This window comes from Varroa destructor, unplaced genomic scaffold (genome assembly GCF_002443255.2).
Source record: "Varroa destructor unplaced genomic scaffold, Vdes_3.0 BEIS01000005.1, whole genome shotgun sequence".
In the NCBI taxonomy this organism is placed as follows: Eukaryota; Metazoa; Arthropoda; class Arachnida; order Mesostigmata; family Varroidae; genus Varroa; species Varroa destructor.
This window is the reverse complement of record NW_019211458.1, coordinates 29761757-29779893: the sequence shown is the minus strand read 5'-3', so window position 1 is coordinate 29779893 and position 18137 is coordinate 29761757. Positions and strand designations below refer to the sequence as shown.

At 43.3% G+C, this 18137-nt stretch overlaps 1 protein-coding gene across 5 annotated transcripts in view; it reads left to right on the top strand.

Moving 5' to 3' along the window:
* Positions 1-18137, top strand: part of LOC111250861 (uncharacterized) — a 101865-nt gene that overhangs the window by 58139 nt on the left and 25589 nt on the right. For 4 of the 5 annotated variants that reach the window (XM_022806765.2, XM_086990043.1, XM_022806763.2 and 1 more), the window contains one exon: positions 15626-15668. In XM_022806765.2, the coding sequence (XP_022662500.1) occupies positions 15626-15668 (43 nt within the window). Of the gene's footprint in view, positions 1-9728; positions 10491-15625; positions 15669-18137 lie in introns of those variants that run through there. The other variant, XM_022806766.2, reaches the window with a different exon arrangement.

The following is an 18137-nucleotide window of genomic DNA, read 5'->3' as shown; positions in this document are numbered from 1 at the left end:
CCCGATCAAGGACTTCAAAACAGCTTCACTTGTCGAGCTCATGGCTATTGAAGCCATTTAAAAACGGAAATAGCCTTAACTAAATGTAAGATACGCCTATATCTCGTACCGTTGCTGAGCGATGAAGGCGATCTTTCGTAATCGCCGGTTATAACGTTCAGTTATTGGGAGTCAAGTGTAAATTTCGGTAAAAGTTACGTCTAGATATAGATTGCTTCATATAATGACTCACAACCTCTCCTGCAGGCCTGGCTCAACAGATAATTGTTACACTAGTGGTATAATAATTACTCGGTCTGGCCGTGAGAAGGTCTGTTAATATACATTTACTGGCAAGGTTCTTTCGCAAATATAGGTCGCATAAAAAGCTTGCCTAAGTACAAGCCGGCGTTCAGAGGAAACTTTCTCTCCCGAGTTCCCGAATCAGCTTCTTGCATTGTTTCTGGTTAAGCTCATCCAACCTTTACAGGTGTGTTCAGCCCTCCGTGAGTGAATAGTCAAAATATCTGGCTGACATTACGCGAACCATTCATCCATCAGTCCAAAGCCTGATTATCAAATAAGCTGTCCGATCGATTAATATCCGTAATGGCAATCGATCGAACGAAGTGCACGTTAAGTAAGGCAAACTTTTAACAAGAGTTCTGCTAAACTGTTGAGACATAGGTTTTGTGTTGTTATATAACGCACAATATACCCTTTTTTTAAGGGTGATCATATTTTACAACTATGCACATATAACTATAATTTGTAATAGTGTGCATCGTGTAATGGTAACGTCGAAGCCTCTCCTATGTAGCAAGCTTTAGTTTGTCCATCGGGTCAGAAGAAATCCACAGTTGTTAAGCCCAGCAAGCTGAAATAAGTTGAAATTAAAGTCGATTGATTTAGTAACTCTTTGTTCGTACGCTACTATTTATTGCGTTTCGCTTAGAGTAAGGTCTTGTCGCCTTTGAGGACAAAGAACATAGTAGCCTGCTTTGCCATAAGTTATCCTCATTTGCTTGTGCCGGGCCAGCGTCCGCATAGAAAACCTACTGCATAATAATGTGTTTCTATATTTTCTCCGTACACTGATTGGCGTGTTATATGAGGACGTAACGACTCTCCGTGTTATGCGCGAATAAATAGGTTTCCTATGAACTATCTCTTCGTGCATGAGTCGCTAGCGCGTACGGCGGTCGAACAAACGATCGCAACATACATGACCGTGCAGCCTGTTCTGGGCGCATGTTCCTCGGGAGCTTTACAGGTCTCAACAGTTAAGGCGTCGTTACCACTGAAAGGTCCCAGGTTAAACTCAATACTCAACTCCCGCCCCCTCTTCGGGCTGAGTCGTGACGGGCACGCCATAACGTTGCAATGGAGCCCCATCGTTCAAATTTCTAGCCACGATAATGTTCGTTGTTGAGCCGGAGGCCGAATGAGCCGAATGGACGTAAAGGTGCCCCATACCTCGTAACGTAAAGATGAGAGGACGACGCAAGCACTACCAGAGCAGCCGTGCTCATGATCATGCGACGATATTGCGGTCATCGTTCCATAAGCAGCGAGAGGAGAGTCAAGGGCCATACAGATCGCGTACACACAGACATATACATGTGTACCCACGCGACCTTCGATTGAAGGGCAAATTTTTCTATCGATGCCCTTCGTTTGGACAACTGCTGTTGTTTGTATTGCAGTCGCTCGTAGCGGTTATGTGCAAGCCAGTATAGCGATCCCTGTCACCGTTGACACTGAGAATACGCAAGTGACGTTTGGCAATTCTAGCTGCAAGTTTAACAAAGAACGAACTCGGCCCGGATGGGTAAAATGAGCTTCTTCCTGGTCTTGCGAACAGACCCAAGTCATCCAAGTTGAATTCGGTTCGAGCTAATTTGTATCCATTAACATTACCAACGTAGATGTAATACGCGCTATATACGTATACAAACGCATTTAGAGGCCGCGATCCTGAATAGCTAGCTATTCTCATGATTATATTGATTATGATTATTGAATGGAGCTCAAATATTGGCTCAGATCTTAGCATTCAGCTCATTCTAATAGACAGCGTGTCCCCCAACCGCTGTAGCAGCATTGCGTTTATGTGTATAGAGATCAACCGTAATAACGACCAAACGTATCCTACATATGTATATACATAGCCGCGATCTGTCCTACTTCTTCACGTACGGTCGCCCCTCTCAAAATAGACGCTAATTTAACAATGACGGTATCTATATGAATAGCCAGAGCAGCCGACGGCCACTGATAACAACATCGAAGTTTAGGCCGAGCGAAGGCCAACGAATAGTCTAAACTAATCATTTATTGCCACTAACACTGTGCTAATGTTATCTGCCGGACGCGAGCGAGGCTAGCGTTCGTCAGAGTCGTTTGGGCGCTACAAAGAGTTCTGTCGCGTTTTTACCAAAATACCACGAGTTTCACATGGTAGCAGCGCTACAAATCGGAGATGGCAACGCATTGACGTGTTGCGATGAGATTGCCAGAAACTGACTTGTCTAAGTTGAAAGAAGTTGAAATTGGCCAATCGAGCAGACGATCGACAATTTGTTTGCCTCTTGCGTTCGTGGTCTGCGTGTGACACTTTTACTAGTACAATACTATTGATTGATGATGCTAGTCAGCGGTAAACTGAACCCTGCTTAATAATTTTATTGTTGGCAGAACCGGCGAGACCGCCACTGACCTCTTTTAAGTTTTAAAACTTTCGCTATTTTTGGTAGTCACTTACATTGTTTTGTTGGGGCATAATATGCCGCACAATCGCAGCTCGACAGCCGGAAATCTTTTAAGAATCGGTCCCTCACACTCAAGATAATCGGATTATCTTAAGATAAAACAGGTTTCTAGGTTTTTGTGCTACCTAGAATACGTGACGTCTAGTTTAACGATCCCTTAGTGGTAGGTTAGATTGAGGTATTGACAAAAAAAAACTGTGATAATTATTAAGTATAGAGAGAACTGCGATAAACATAAACGAGTCAGCACTTCTTTGAAAATCGTAAACTATTCAGCAGAAATTACTTCATAAAGATAAAGTGAGCATTACAATAATAAATAATAATAATAAAATGGTCATTGTCAAGGTTGAGAATTGCCCTCTGGTGCTTGCTTTAAGCGTATAAATATTTGAGATAAGGTAAGACGAACATTCGTCCTTTCCAACACGCCCTCTGGCTACCATAAATGTATAATGTATTACTGTCTTTGAATGAACAAAATACCGGTTCAGTACAATGCGCCGTAAAACTTTGACTCGCAGGAGTTTTCATTCAGTATAACAAAAAGGGACGAACGTCTTTCGCTCCCTAATTATGGCGACCGCATTTTCTGCCTCTGCCACTACTCACTTTGACCAGCGTGACGGCAGCGTGTCTACAGCCGGATGCCGACTGCGTGATCAATAGAGCCTTACTTTAATTAGTACACAGTATTTTTTCTAACGAGAGGAAATATTCTGACAACATACAAGCACGGCTACATTAACTTCACTGACCATCATCGTCTTCTACAGTCTAGTCATGCTGTTTAAGCCTGCAATACTTACTGTTCTTCCTAATATCTTAAATCCTTAAAAATTAGGCCAAATCAGGCCACTTACTAACTCAACCAATGCGTATATATGATAATACAATGGCAGCAACTGTTTAAATTACCGAATGACCGAACGTGCACGTAAAGGATTGTAAAAAATCAATTCAGGAAGAGCGCCTGATTTGATTCGTGCTGATGATTATGTACCCGAAAGTCCTTACTTACTCCCGAAATTACTTAGTCTTTAGAAACATTGGGAAAAAAGCGGACATCTATAAATATTCTATATGGACAAAATTCAATTCTACGTATGACTAGATAGTGAAGTCACCTTTTCAGGAATAGATTCTCACATATACGCAAATTACGACAGCTCGATATACCAAACTAAACGTGGCCATCATAGATACCAGTACTTACCTGTAACTTAATTGATGCAAGGTATCCCTACGGATATCCGAGGCAAACATATACCAACTCAGGGGCGACAATTGTAAGAACGTATAAGGAACATATCAGGAACCATGCACAATATGCAAAGAAAACATTACAATAGATCTGAACTAGCCTTTTCTGTGTGGGCCATTCATCCGTTGGTCGCAGCTTCCAGGGGCCGTCCGCTTCAACATGAATGCAAGATCATCTATGCAATGAATCAACAAATACTCCATTAGGTATCCTGCAATTAAAAAAGAAACGGTCGTCGTCTTGAGTGCCGTAGTAGCCATATAGGCGTGCTTCCCGTTCCTGGAGTGTCTATCTACATTGCTCGTAAAACTCCTTTTCTAACTCGGGCTATTGTTGGGTCAACTATGGCTTGCTTCTATCAGTATTGGCGCTTGCTAGTTGCACCCGAACTTCAATGGTACCTAGAGTTGCTCACTTTACTTCGCTTGTTACAGCGAACCTATTCTAGCCCGCCGACAAATGAATCTTACATTGACTTTGAGCATCGTACCGGATACAGCCACATACAAGCTATCCGCAACTTGGGTTCTTCCACCTTGCCGAAAGTGGGGACTGAACGTGACGACGATGGCGTACTAAAGCCCCACTTCCCTGGTTCACACCTGCACGCTTATGGGAGAGAGCTGCTGTAAAAGCGAAGTGCCATTTAGTGTTCCTACCTCACCCCAGTAAGACTGTATAAATTTACTAAGTTAGTGCACAAGTTATGTTGGTTTTTATATATTGCTTCACATTTCTAATTTAGCCTTCTAAGTTAGCTCGTGATCCGATGTTTTGCAGCGTTGCAGAGCTTCCTCGTTGCTATACAGGGAGAGCCCTGTCTTTATCGCTTTGTGCGAATCGTAGAACTTCGACCTTGTATATGTAAATGTATCCGGCAGGCCCGATGGGTTTTAGAGATCGGTATTTCGAACAACAAAAAGAGGAAAAAGGAACACTTAACAAAAACAAACACTTACCAATTTAATAGGCATATCTAGAAAAGCTAAGTGTATCCCAAACGAAATGAAGCTTTATTCAATATCCATTGAACGATTTGGCTTTTCAGTTGTCGGAACTCTTACGTCAAGACTGTTGTTACTTAAGAGTTCACAATAAGTATCAATTATATATCAATAAGTATAAGTAATGCTAGTGCCGTAACGCTAATGGAACTAACTAATTCTCAAACCGCTAAAGATCCCCGAAGTCGTACTATTTTGAAGAACGCAGGCATTGCAGTCTGAAATCACAAAGATGTTACCAATCAATACTTTTCGGATGGACGAAGCGCAGATCTTTTATAGAGAAAAAGCGAAATGTCCTGCCATCGTGCGCCTTTTGAATAGCCGCCATTACTCGAAGGTAACATACGCATACGTCATTTATTTAAAGGTGAATGAAGTGGTGTCATTAAAAGAAGTAGGACAACAGAGAAGACGTTCTTGAATAGCTAATGGATGCACTGTACCAGACCACTGCCTGCGTGTCCTGCCAACGACACGCATGCTATATGAAACAAGTAGCGAGTTAGGCATCTTGCTACAAGTAATCGGAAGAAAGCAAAGATGAAGGCGGTAGCTGTGGCCATGGGGGCACGGCGGCAGTCTAAATAAATGCCAGCGAAGTAACTCGGCTGAAAGGGAAAGTAACGCTTTTGTTCAATTTGCGGTCACCCTGCAGGCTCATTTACATAGAGGGACGCCCTAGCTGTGGCAAGAGTATTAACTCTGCTTGCTTTTGCTGTCAGCTAGGTGATGTTGTTCGTGATCTATAATGGTGACTGACTCTCGTATAGATACGACAGCGCGGTACTAGCGAGCTGTTTCATTCCGCCCGAAGCATACGGACGATCTGCCTACGCTTGAGCAGCTGCGCCCGAGCGATGTGTTTGCCACGCGGAGAGAGCGAAAAAAGCCGAAAATTGAAAAATTTATCACGAATTTCTAACACCGCCGTCAACTACAACGCTTACAGAGTATTCGTCTACATTGAAAAGTTTTGTCCGCGTACGGACAGAGCATAGAGCAGTAATAGTCTCCTTCAATTTTTCCTTCCCATGAGTAGGTAACGATGTCAGAAGGACAGGTACGCACGGTCGTTACGGAGCTGCTGCTGTTGACTGGATGGTAGCAACAGTAGCTGGTTCTGTCAAAACTGAACGGAGGTAATTCGCCAGTCCGAACCATTACCGCTTCTAAAACTGCTTCCTCCTTCCCTCTATTCGCACTTATACGACCCATACAACTTATAAACGTACTGCTGCAAACACAGGTACCAGTACTGCTTAGGCCAAATTCGGCAATCTTAATCAGTGTGGATTTATAGGCCCCAGTCAGAATGAATTCAATTTAGAGCTCGAACTGCGCTTGCTGCCGCTGGGGTTGCCATTTCCGCCGCGAACGTTGTACTCGCTCTGGTTTAACTCTGCCTTGCGTTTTGTGGGTCGCTTGCCAGCGATTACTGTGAGCCTGATAAACACCGTGTGCCCGTTAGTGCTCAATACCATTTCTAGTGAGGGCAAAATATTATTATGACTTCTTGACTTTCCTCTATCAACCACTTTCTCTATCCCCGTCGTCGCCTTCATTCAGCGGCTGCGTTGAGGGGGAACAGTTCTGATCAGCCCTGAGGCTGAGTTTAATCTAAAGAGGGAAAACGAATAGAAAAGAAAATCAGTCGTAACAGCAGGCGAGTCCTCTTGGGAAGCGGAGGAAAAAGAGTCTGCTGCCTTCGCACAGGCAAACCGAAGTCAATATATGTGTGTATATATATACATTCGGAGAAATCAATAGGAAAGTTTTTTGACTGGCTGCACATTGCCCATTTTTTTTTTAAATCTTTTTCGGTTACTTTTAGTTTGACCAATAATGTGACCTTTTTCATTCCATTTAGTCCATATTCAAGGATTACACATTTCGGTGGATAGTTTTCAAGGCACAACATGAAATAATATAAGACACGGTGAGGATTTTCGTAGAGAGTCCACAGTAAGCATACTCACGACCTGGGCGGTGAACTACACCCAATGTGATTTACCCAATTCAAGAATCGATTAAAGATTAGGGATTTGATTTCGCCGAAGAGTTGGCAATATATGATCGTTATGCGTGGGGCCAAACGAATAGAGTCATAGAGTTACATAGCCTTGTCTGTTTCTGTCCAAGAAACGATCAAACTGATTCATGCTTCAAGAAAAACGGGTCAACGTGCATGGTCAGGACCTACTGGACGTGGTCGGGGATGACCAATATGTTGTGAGATAGATTGTGTCTGGGCAGAATAACCAGCTATAGCGGTGATGCCCATTTTGATCTGGCTGTTTAGCTATGGCTGTTCGATCTACATTGAGTCCGTTTAGAAGCATACAGTCCTTATCCACGTTGAATAAACGTCGCAAGGCGGCCAATCGATTGCCATTTTATAACGAATCGAACGAAAAATAAAAAAAAGGGGTTACTCAAATTCTCGGACGTTTAAACTTGGTTCGATTCTAACAAACAAAAGGTTGTTACTGACGGTTGTGGATGGTACGCAAAACTTGAAGGTTGCGTCAAGTTATATACGACCGCACCCGTACTTATGTATGTACGTTTCTATTGAGAACAGGGTTCGTAGACTACGCTGAGTGTGCCTAAAACTGCTCTAGGAAGGGCGTAAATTAGTATCTGGAACGTGACTTCGTTCAGTACAGATAAAGGTAACTGAAAGGATTGGCAAGCCACTGAGGGAAAAAGGGTGCGCGGTTTACATTGCATTTAAAGCTACCGTTAATTGGCCACTCTCGACCATAACCTGGCGTCAGGCCATCTTCGTCTGAAGTTCCTTCCTCTAGCAGTAATTTTCGATTATTTAAAATGAAATCTAAAATTATTTCCAAATAGTTTAAAGTACGTGCCAAATTTGGATGATTAACAAAGTTGTGTTGCAGCCTCATAATCCTTCTTACCTCTACAATCGTACCTGGAGATTTGACGAGAACTCTGGTGCATGACATTTGTAATTCAACATGTACGTCCACCATCCAGCTGATTGTTGACTTTGGTCAGCTAAAGGCTGTCCTAGCTGAAGTGGATTAGATTAGCTAGCTAAGTGGCATCAAGGCAGAGGGAGGAAATTTCGTGTGGTAGGTGTAGCGTGCTTTATCGATTCCACGCCACCCTGTTGTAGCAGTCTATAGCGGCTTTTCAAAACGATTGTTCATCCACCACGCACTAATACCTGCTTCGACAAATTTTAACTTTTTTCTATATTCCTTATCTAATGTTTGCAGACATAAGTTGCAAGGCCGAGTCCCCATTGATAAACCGTCTATCGACCTATGCCTAATAACTGATAAGATAGTAACTAATCAGATGGGTGTGGCCTCGAGGCTACTATCCGTATCTATTCATAGCTGGCCGAATGTGACTGTCGGTGGGGTTCCGTACGAAAAATGATGACGATGTTTCAATAGTGAGGGGTTGTCTTGACGCTAGTTTTTATCATATTTCATATCAAAATTATGCTTCCGTTTCAAATGATCGCTATTTCTAATCTTGAGGCAAACACCTGTTTGTCAACACTGTACTTAAAAACAATTAAGATTAGCTTTCGATACTCGACTTTGGCTGTCTATTTACATAGCTCTCAACAATAACATTCGCATAGTTACTTTCGGAAGTAGCAGCAGATTTAACAGCTTTACCCGAAGCCAGCCGAAAAGCGACAACCAGGTCAATAGCAATAGCAACAACACGGACTGAATAAACCAAACAAACTAAGAAAAATTATAAAAACACGAATAACCATGAGATTGCAGACTCAGTCGTAGCTGTGCAGCCTAGTTTTTCAAGGGGGACTTTGTGGAAAGTCAGATTTTCTTTGTTTTTTGGCTTTCTCGTTTCAAATGTACACATTCATAAGTTGCATGAGGGCTGGATGATATGGATTACTTAGAGGTGAGGTTTATAAGCGAACCAAGAATTTACACCCTCCTATCGAACTGCTTCAACTCGCGTCAATCAATGGCCGCTCCGCGCCTCCGCCGAGTAGGCGCAGGGCACAGAGGTTGTTGTTGTTGTTAGTCTGATTTTCTAAAATAACGTACGTAATTTGCGCATCTTGTACAGTCGAACAATTGCTCAGAGGTGCGTTGACGTAACTCATTTTTTTGTCTATTAACGGTAACAATATGAGCGATGCTACGGCCTTAGATGCTGGCTCATTCCTGCTGCTCCCCATGACGGTTCCTGCCTTTCTGTACTCTCTACGTTTTACCGTCCCTTTCGCGCTTTTGACGGTCGGCCAGCGACTAAGCTGCCTGCCGAGCGTCGAGCGCATTCGTTGGCGATTTTTTGTTGCTGACAAGTAGTTTATTGAACCTCCACCCACTTCGTATACACTATCGTATCATTACTTGCATTACATATACGAATTGTCAGAAAACAAGCTAGTCGGCAATAGCGTAAACGTCGTCGTCTGGCCCGTTTTGCGCCTTAAACACGCACCAGTGGCTAGGTGCACAACGTTAAATGCCTGACGCCTGCGGCTGCTGCTGGTTATGCTATTCATCGTTGTGATCCCCAAGCAATCTCCCCAGCCTCGCACTACCTATACGTCGTCGCCTTTTCTCGCTGACCACACGAACAAGGCTATGCTAGCGGGTACTGGATAACGCTACGGCCGTCCCTCTCTCCAGCGCCAACGGATCTTGATTGCCGCCTGTTGCCGTCGTTGTTGATGGCGGAGTCGGTGCTTACGCCAGTTGTGGCGGTGGTGTGATCGTGGACTAATGCCGGAGCAGCGACACCGAACATCCGACAAGTTTGGTGGAGCGCGCGCGTGGGAATCAGCGGAAAGTTAATTGGCCATAATACATTTTACGGTTGGCCATCCGGCGAGATGCAAGCTGCCGTCGCACCGTTATTGAAATTGACAAAAGAAAACGACGTTCCTATAGTAGGATCGGTAGAGGTCGGGGCTGGTATAATAGCAGTAGTTACATAGTTGCTTTATTGAAATCCATGTGTCGCAGCGCCAGGACTAAAACGGATGCCCATGACGACGGTTCGAACGCTGCTTGAAGCCAACTTTGGGAATCAGTGTCGATGTTTTGAGTTCGATAGAAACGGTGCTAGCGAAGCACGAAGATCAAAACATAGTATTCATAATAGTAGTACCAGCGGCAGTAGTAGTAGTATCAGTGTGTGAGAACCGTGGAGCTCGGCTGGTACGGAAACCCAAGGCTCTGTAGCGCCGAAACCCAGGAGACTAACACTGAGAGTTAAGAACCCTGCTATTTACAGTGTGTACATGTATGCTTGTGTGCGACCGTGTGACATCTTAGTGAAACGGCTGAACAAAGCCACAGGTAGGACAGATAGACCCTTTTCCGACAAGGTTGAGGGATAACAGGACAAGCCGATAGGAGCTTTCTTTCTATGGTGGCGTTACCCAACTGGTGATATAACTTGAACGACTGTAAACGTTGCGACGAGGGACTATATGTTGCCCAGGTAAGAAGCACACCGATATCTGTTTTGATGCCGTTCGACGCAGTTGGCGTTCTGGATAACAAGACGAGGACCTGATGTCCATTACGCTTTGAGATTTGTCCTCGGTTGTTTCGCTTCTGCTTACTCCTTCCTTTCTGTCTCATCCGACTCGAAGTCCTCGTGTGCCGTCGCTAAGTGTATGTCTGTAGGTGATGTTGGGCCTAATAAGCACTGTTAGCGAAGAGTAAGCATTGAGGCTAGCAGGACCACAAGACGCTAGACCTGCAGGGTAGCACGACCGCTAGACGCAGCTGCACTAGACTAACAGGGTGTTGCGCGCCCATGTTGCGGCGAAAGACAGGAGGCTTGTGGCACGGTCTCAGAGGAGCATTGGAACCTTTCCTTTCCTACTGACGTGATTGATTCCTAGATGATACTAACTATAAAGCGGTTTGCGTTTTGTGCAAGGGGATCGGGGGAGGTCAATCGATTTTTTTCAGTCAATCCAACCACCATCGTTACCATAGACAGTTACACATGCACACATACCCATGTAAACTGGCACAACATATAACGATAATACGCTTATGTTGCGTGCCATGGTTTAGGAAATTACTATGTGTGCAAGTTAATTTTAAAAGCGTTTTGTTATTGTTATTATAGTTTTTGTTTTGATTGTGAGAGATTGAGGAAGATAGATACGCTGTCGACAGTCAACAACAGCGTAAATATGTCCTGAATCTAGTTGGCGAGGTCTTTATCCAGTGAAGGTGGAGACTGGCCTAGATGTAAGCAGTGGATTTAAAATGCTAGCATTTATGCAGTATCTCGTAAACTAACGGATTAGTGTATATTGTCGTTGCTAGACTGCTGTTTCTATAGCCTTGTGAATATTGTCGCCACCTTTCATTGCCGACTAAACAAGGCGGGCTAACTGTTTCGAAAGCCGCTACTATTCATTCGTAGATCGTAGTTCGTTTCGTGAGTTAGTTATTTCATCGAGACATATGACTAGCTATGCTGTACGCAGTTACTCATACCAGGGGTATCCTGACTTACGAGTCCTGCACAGCATTTGAAGACTGATTGTTTCATTAGTATCAATAACAACGCAAATCTCAATAGGAACATAAACGAATTATTGTCAATCGATCGATCATTTTCAATCGTCACACAAATACTAAGGATACACTCGTTACCTCCGTCACAATAGAAGCGTCTTTATTTAGAGAGCTGTAAGGGTTGCAAGTCCAACGATCGCCGAGGCACGTTTGTAGGTATTGTCGTATTGCTTTACTAGAATACTATATAATAGTATAAGTTGTGATACTAGCATTAATCAATAGAATAGTAGCAGACGCGCGACAGCGGCAAGAAAGAGCTCAGTTAGCTTCTTGACAGCAGACCCTTTGCCGTTTCAATATGCAGCGTGTGGCAATTGATCGTTGATTCCTGTCTGGGTCGCAAAATGCCTGGCATCTTCACTTTTTCTCTCACCTTGATTTACCAATAGCCGCAACAATTGCTCTTCTGCTGCTGTTGAGTGGGTGTCTCCGACATGATATGCCGGCCACGAGTTACCCTGCCGAATGGTGTACCCTAAACATGCCAAAGTACAATCCTACACCTGTGTTGCCAACCTGTTACTGCATGTCATACTGTGCGTGAGACGTGCAGAAAACGTTCACGTATTTCTAGTGCGTAGTCAGGCCAACGATGATTGTGGGTAAATCGCCTGCTACAAAGATATCCCCTAGGAGATTCTGTGCAGTAATATCATCGGAGTTATAGTAGTCATAATAATAATAATTATTATAAAACAAATAATAATATTTATGTAATAATAGCTCTTCTCTACCTTCGATTTTATCAGGTGTTATTGTTGTACACATCAGTCACACTTTTTCTTTTACTGCAGTGTCACGCAGGAGGCAGACGTCAGACATGGCAAACAGTAGATCCGGAAGGGCTACCTTTATCACACTAGATATTAGGTTGCCCCCTTAAATTGGTATATATTTAACTATGTATTAAATAGTTGGTAGCGTGGTCTAATCAGGCAGACTACGGAAAAACGCAAAGCGTTATGCTCGTTTGGGCCCTTTCTCGAACCCTTTTTCTTTTCATTATATCATTAGCAGTTACCATTTCTGTCTGAAAACTCTCAGTGATCAGTGCCGAACGAAATCAGTGACAATTCTGTTCAAGGAGCAGTAAGCTGGTCCTAAGACAAAACCCTTTCTACTATTTCGACTAGTCTGTACTCTATATTTAGAGTATATATTAGTCTATACTCATTCTTTTTTATTGTTCGTGATATTAGACTGAGTGTGATACGCTCAATGCTGTCCAACTACTGATCGGTAGCGTTGGCGCCCTGGCCAGCGAAAATTGATGAGGACCCCATTAACCGTAACTGCATTTAAATTATATTTTTCCACCCTGCACTTTGCTCGCTGGCGTCCCCAACCAGGCGATGGGTCACGAAGCATAGCAGCTTGAAACGAAATGGTTTCGATATGGTGCGATCCGGTGAAGTTTTTGTTACGGGTGCCGATCCGTTTCTAGTGTGCCCTGTCGCTGACGAGTGCTCAACAGTGACCCGTAATGGCTTTAGTGTTTTAGGTTCATGTATCAAGTACATGAAAATCAGTCATCTCTGATTAGAAAACACGACAACACGGGGTTTAATGGGCCTCTGTGCCATGATAATGTCATGCGAACAGCGTCATGTGATCTGTGTAGATGATGAAGTAGAGTTAAGCAAGACGACGTACGTTCGTGTGAGTAATTGAGCGATACCTAAGGAGCAAGGATGTTCCTGATTTTAAGTTGGTTATTTTCTCAGCGTTGACGCGGATACTGCCCGTAATGGCGGTTCAATTCAGCTACCACCAGCTCAGGATCAAAACCTAACTAGGTAAAGTAACGGTGATGCGGCCTGTTGTGATACCATGTTGCAATTAGACATATGCAAGATCAAGTCAAAAATGCTGTCGGTGTTAGCGATCAATCAGTTTATGCTTCTCAATCATCACGAAGACATTGCCCCGAGCCCTGCATGGCTACTAATCCGCTACTGTTACCCGAATCCCTTGACAAGCTAAGGGGAAGATAGTCATTCAACGTATATTACTGACAGCAACAGTGGAATGCTGCTAGCCTGAACAAAGTCGTTATTCGTTCACGATGATGATTATGGTTTTGCTGATTTGATAATGATGGGTAAACCAGATGGGGCTGAAGGCTCTGATGAAGCTAGTCAGATCATGGCTGGCTAACGTAGTGCCTTATAGGAGTCCGCTTACAGGCGTTTACGCACTGTTCTCGTTGGAACGTGTCGGCTTCGTTAGCAAGCTTTCTCCACGGTCTCCAATTTACGATATCGGCAGGTCGTCTCGGCCTGCCTACCTGCCTCTCTAAGGCTAAGGCCTCCCTGACATTGCTAATAAGCATGCATGACGATAAGGTTCTAGCGACGCGCATTCTCCAGATAACAATTTATAGATAATAATTAATGATTTACTGAAGGTACTCGCGGGGAGAGTGTTTCTGACCGCATATCGCAGGCCTTGTTGCTATCGCGTTCATGCTATTCGCGCCGAAACAGCATTTTTCCGTAGAGCCTACCCCAGTTATTAGTTGTGTGTTTAACATTCATTACTCATACTTCGGTAGGATACATACACGTTTTCGCATGACTGATGAGTGTCTTCCTGAAATTTATCATTGTACAAGTCGTCTACTGTCAGTTAAACAATTGAATGCGGCTATCTTTCGGCGGCAAAAAGTATCTGTGTTTGAGTCCGCAAGAACGGATGTCTGCGTCCGTGGGGGTAGATGCGACGTAGCCAAACATTTGAATGAACTGTGGCCGTGGCATCGGAAGACAAAACAAAGTTCCATTAGTAGCTAAACTGCCGCTGCTTTCACCATTGCTTGTTTCGACTGAACGGTGTTTTTACCTTGGCACTTTCAATTGTTCGCTGAGATATCTCTCCTTAGTGGACAATCAACGTCGATGGCGTGCAATCAACGATATACGCAGCAGTGATTACGTCAGTAACGGGCTATAGGATTATTGCCTCTTCGTTTAGCGAAGCACAGCCTTTTGAACGCTGGGAAAGGCTGGCCGTAAAGGCCAACGGATTGAAAAGTCGACGCAATATTCGTATACTATACCTGTCGTCCTGTCGCCGTGCGGATTGGGAAGAGATGAATAATGTGCTTACAATCAATGGCACGTATAAATAATTGCGTTAATTTAAGCTAAATGTGTGTAACATTTAATCAGTGTTGGATTATACAAAAACAAACTCTCTGTCGTAACGACAGGGAGCGTCCTCTACCGCTGTCGCTACCGAAAAGCTACTGAGTGGGTCTAATTTTTGTCCCGAAGCTATACTAGTTTTACCATGGTAGTTAGTTTTGTAAAAGAATGGAAACAGACGAATGTGTGAGACGCTACCCTCGACCAAAGTTCATGCCAGACAACAACCGTGACCAATCTGGCAACAGCAATGGTAGGGCATATTTGGCAACGAAAGTAACAACCATAGTCGTAATTAGCCTTTTATTATCAAACAGTGAAATCATTTGTACGCTATCTGATAACGGATTAACTCGGCGTCAATTTTCGATTACTCGATGAGCTTGAATCAGTAGCTATTATTATTATACGAAGTTCTTTCTTGGCCAATGGTGCTTATACGATCTCTGATTGTGATAGTAATAACCCTGGTTTTTTTTCTATCTAACAGTTATTATGTGCCAGGAGCGACGCCTTTCTTACGCTTTCGAGTCATGATACTATGTGTAATGTAGAACTGCTGTTAGATATATCATTTACGCTGTATATAGTTGGCAACTTATTTAAGATGTATTATTTTTATGTTGATAAAGAGAATTTTATCATTCGAAGAAAAAAATTGCAAGAATATAGTTACATTGAAGGGGCTCAGTGTCGATCTATTGCTGTTTTTATCGGAAGGGTTAATTCTAGAAAGTTTGAATGTCTGTACACACAACGGCGTCTTGATCACCTGTCCTATAGCTTTCTATTCGTATATTGATTTTTTTTTTGTTACAGTCAATATTTAACTATTATACTATAGCCGTCAATTAATTGACAACATTTCTCTGTTGTTTTTTTACAGGTTATTAACGCTGGTGATTTTGGCGGTAACGTGTTGTAGTTCTGTAAGTACCCTTACTATTCTCACCCGTAGAGTGCATTGCTCTAGATGCGACCAGTTTCGCGTATGTTACTTGCTAAACTTAAACGTCTATTGATCCCCTAACCTAGTAAACCATGATCGCATAATAGCATTTAGTTCTTACATTCGTACTAATGTTCAAATCTCGATCCAGCTTACATCCGTATAGTCATTTCATCATGAAGGACAACCGCAGCGAAATGGCCGCTACAATCTATCGAATATACACACACTAGTTTTTAATTTTTTATATGCCGCTGTTTGTTTGTACGTGAGTGAACCCCGACGCGTTTTGCTTAACTACCATTATTCGGTATGGCCTAGTAGGTGTCATAGTGGCTACTGCTATCAAATAGAGCTGGACACCATAGAGGGTCCAAAGATTAGCTAAGGCCGTCTTCGTCATCGAAAGCAATATGTCACTCCATTAATGGCCAGGCAGCGCGGCGTCTATGTACTGGACATTGATAAATCCTCAAACGAGTGAGAAGGCCACATCAGTCAGTCAACGACATGCCGGCACGCGGACGCCTAGCTTAATTAACAACGTCAGCGTCTTCCTATAACTCTTTTTGTATTTGATTTCCTGTCCTGTTGGAACTGGGCGAATTTTCTAATGACCTTCAAGTTGAATATTTCAAGTTGCAGCGTTGCTGAACCTGCGCTTTGTTTTACCTTGAAGTTTTCGGATTTCCGCGTTCCAATCGACGTAGCGATATACAAAGAGTGTGCACAATTTTCAAGATGAATACGATATCTAAACACTTGTTTCAGTGTATCACGCTCTCAAGATGTCGAGCAGCGACTGAATTTAAGTATACTGAACGCTTGGCTCACTTGGCCGCGGACAGCTCCGTAGGGAATGCTTTCAGAACGGAATGCTCACAATAATTTTGCGAAGAAGGTAGGCGCTGGCTTAATTTTCGATTTACACAAGCCAATCTGGTGGATCTGTTGTTATAGTATGACTTGACTCTCCAGCCTTGAATAATCATAGACCTTAGCACGCCGCATTCAGATGCAATGGCGAACTTGTCTATCCGTCTGCTAGTAAGGTGGTGATTATCATACAGTGCTAGATAGTGTACACTTGATTCTTTGTTGGGCTCGTGGCAATGCTCAAACCGCCCATTTTTTAATTCAGTAGGATCGTAATGTATAGGTTGCTTCCGCAGGTAGTATGTTCCGACATTTATTCGGGTTTCCGGTTTTTCGGACTTGCAGTATTCTCACATAACTGACTCGTTTTCCTGTTATGGTTTTGCCATTAGCAGTAAATTGTGCGGTCCACACCTGTGATCGGTCACGGCTTGCGTAGGCACATTTGATTCCGGCAAATGGATGATCAGGCCGGAACAGAATGTACCATGCTTCTAGAACGTACGACATGTACGTACTCAGAATAACTCTCAGCCTAGCAAACAACGATACAGCGGCGACAAAACGCTTCTGACTACTACTTATTTAGCGCACCCAGAAATCAGTAAGAACGGGCAAGGAAACGAAAGCAGTTCATTCATTAGGAAGTGGACCAATGCACGCCGGTACCTTTCATCCATTTCCGATATGGGCTGAACCGCCGAACCGTTACGTAAACCGATATACATGTATGTATAAGTAAATAACGGTTATTACTTGGGCGATTGTTTTCTAGTTGTTTAAATAGAGTACGTCATCTTTTTTCTACTGACAAAATAACAAATCTCTGGTCGAGTTTTGTTCTGCCCATCATCTTAAGCGCACGATATATACGCGCCGTTATTAAGCTAGACAGATGTGCGTCCTCGAACGGTCGCCGTAATGGAAATCTTCCGCTATTTACAATATACTCAAACGAGATCAAGAAAAAGATAGACAGACATTCGTCCCTGTATATCCAAGGGTCTCGTTCGCGGAGTTGAGCTGTTGTTGAAATTATATGCAACGATGTGTAAGGCCAGATATGCAAAACATTCTTAATTGACCCTCTTTCCTATTTTATTACTGGCGTGCCTTCTTCTCCATAACGACGAGACTAATTGCAGACTGATAAACTTCCAAGAATGTCCGTTAAGCTTTCGGTGCAACGCTAAGGAACCGAATACCTTCACGGAAAAGCATCTGTTTTACGCAACGATTTTTGTAAGATCATTTTTGTGTCGTTGTTGTTTTTCGTCTCTCCTCCACTCTGGACCAAATGAAGATTATCAACGATTGTATTGCGATAACTACTATCCCTGATAACAGTAGAGCCATTCGCGAAGGCTCTTTTCGTAGTTTGCCCCGCTCCGTCTTCTTTGTTCGCCGAGGGTTGTCGGAGGCAAAGAAGACACAAATTAGATGGCCAGCTTAGCTAAATCTGGTTACTCAATTATAGGCTTACTGCTAGTAATATTCAACGGCATCCTGTATTGCCACAAAATAGAATGAGGAACGACTTTTGACTGTCCATTCATCCACTACAGCTGACGTC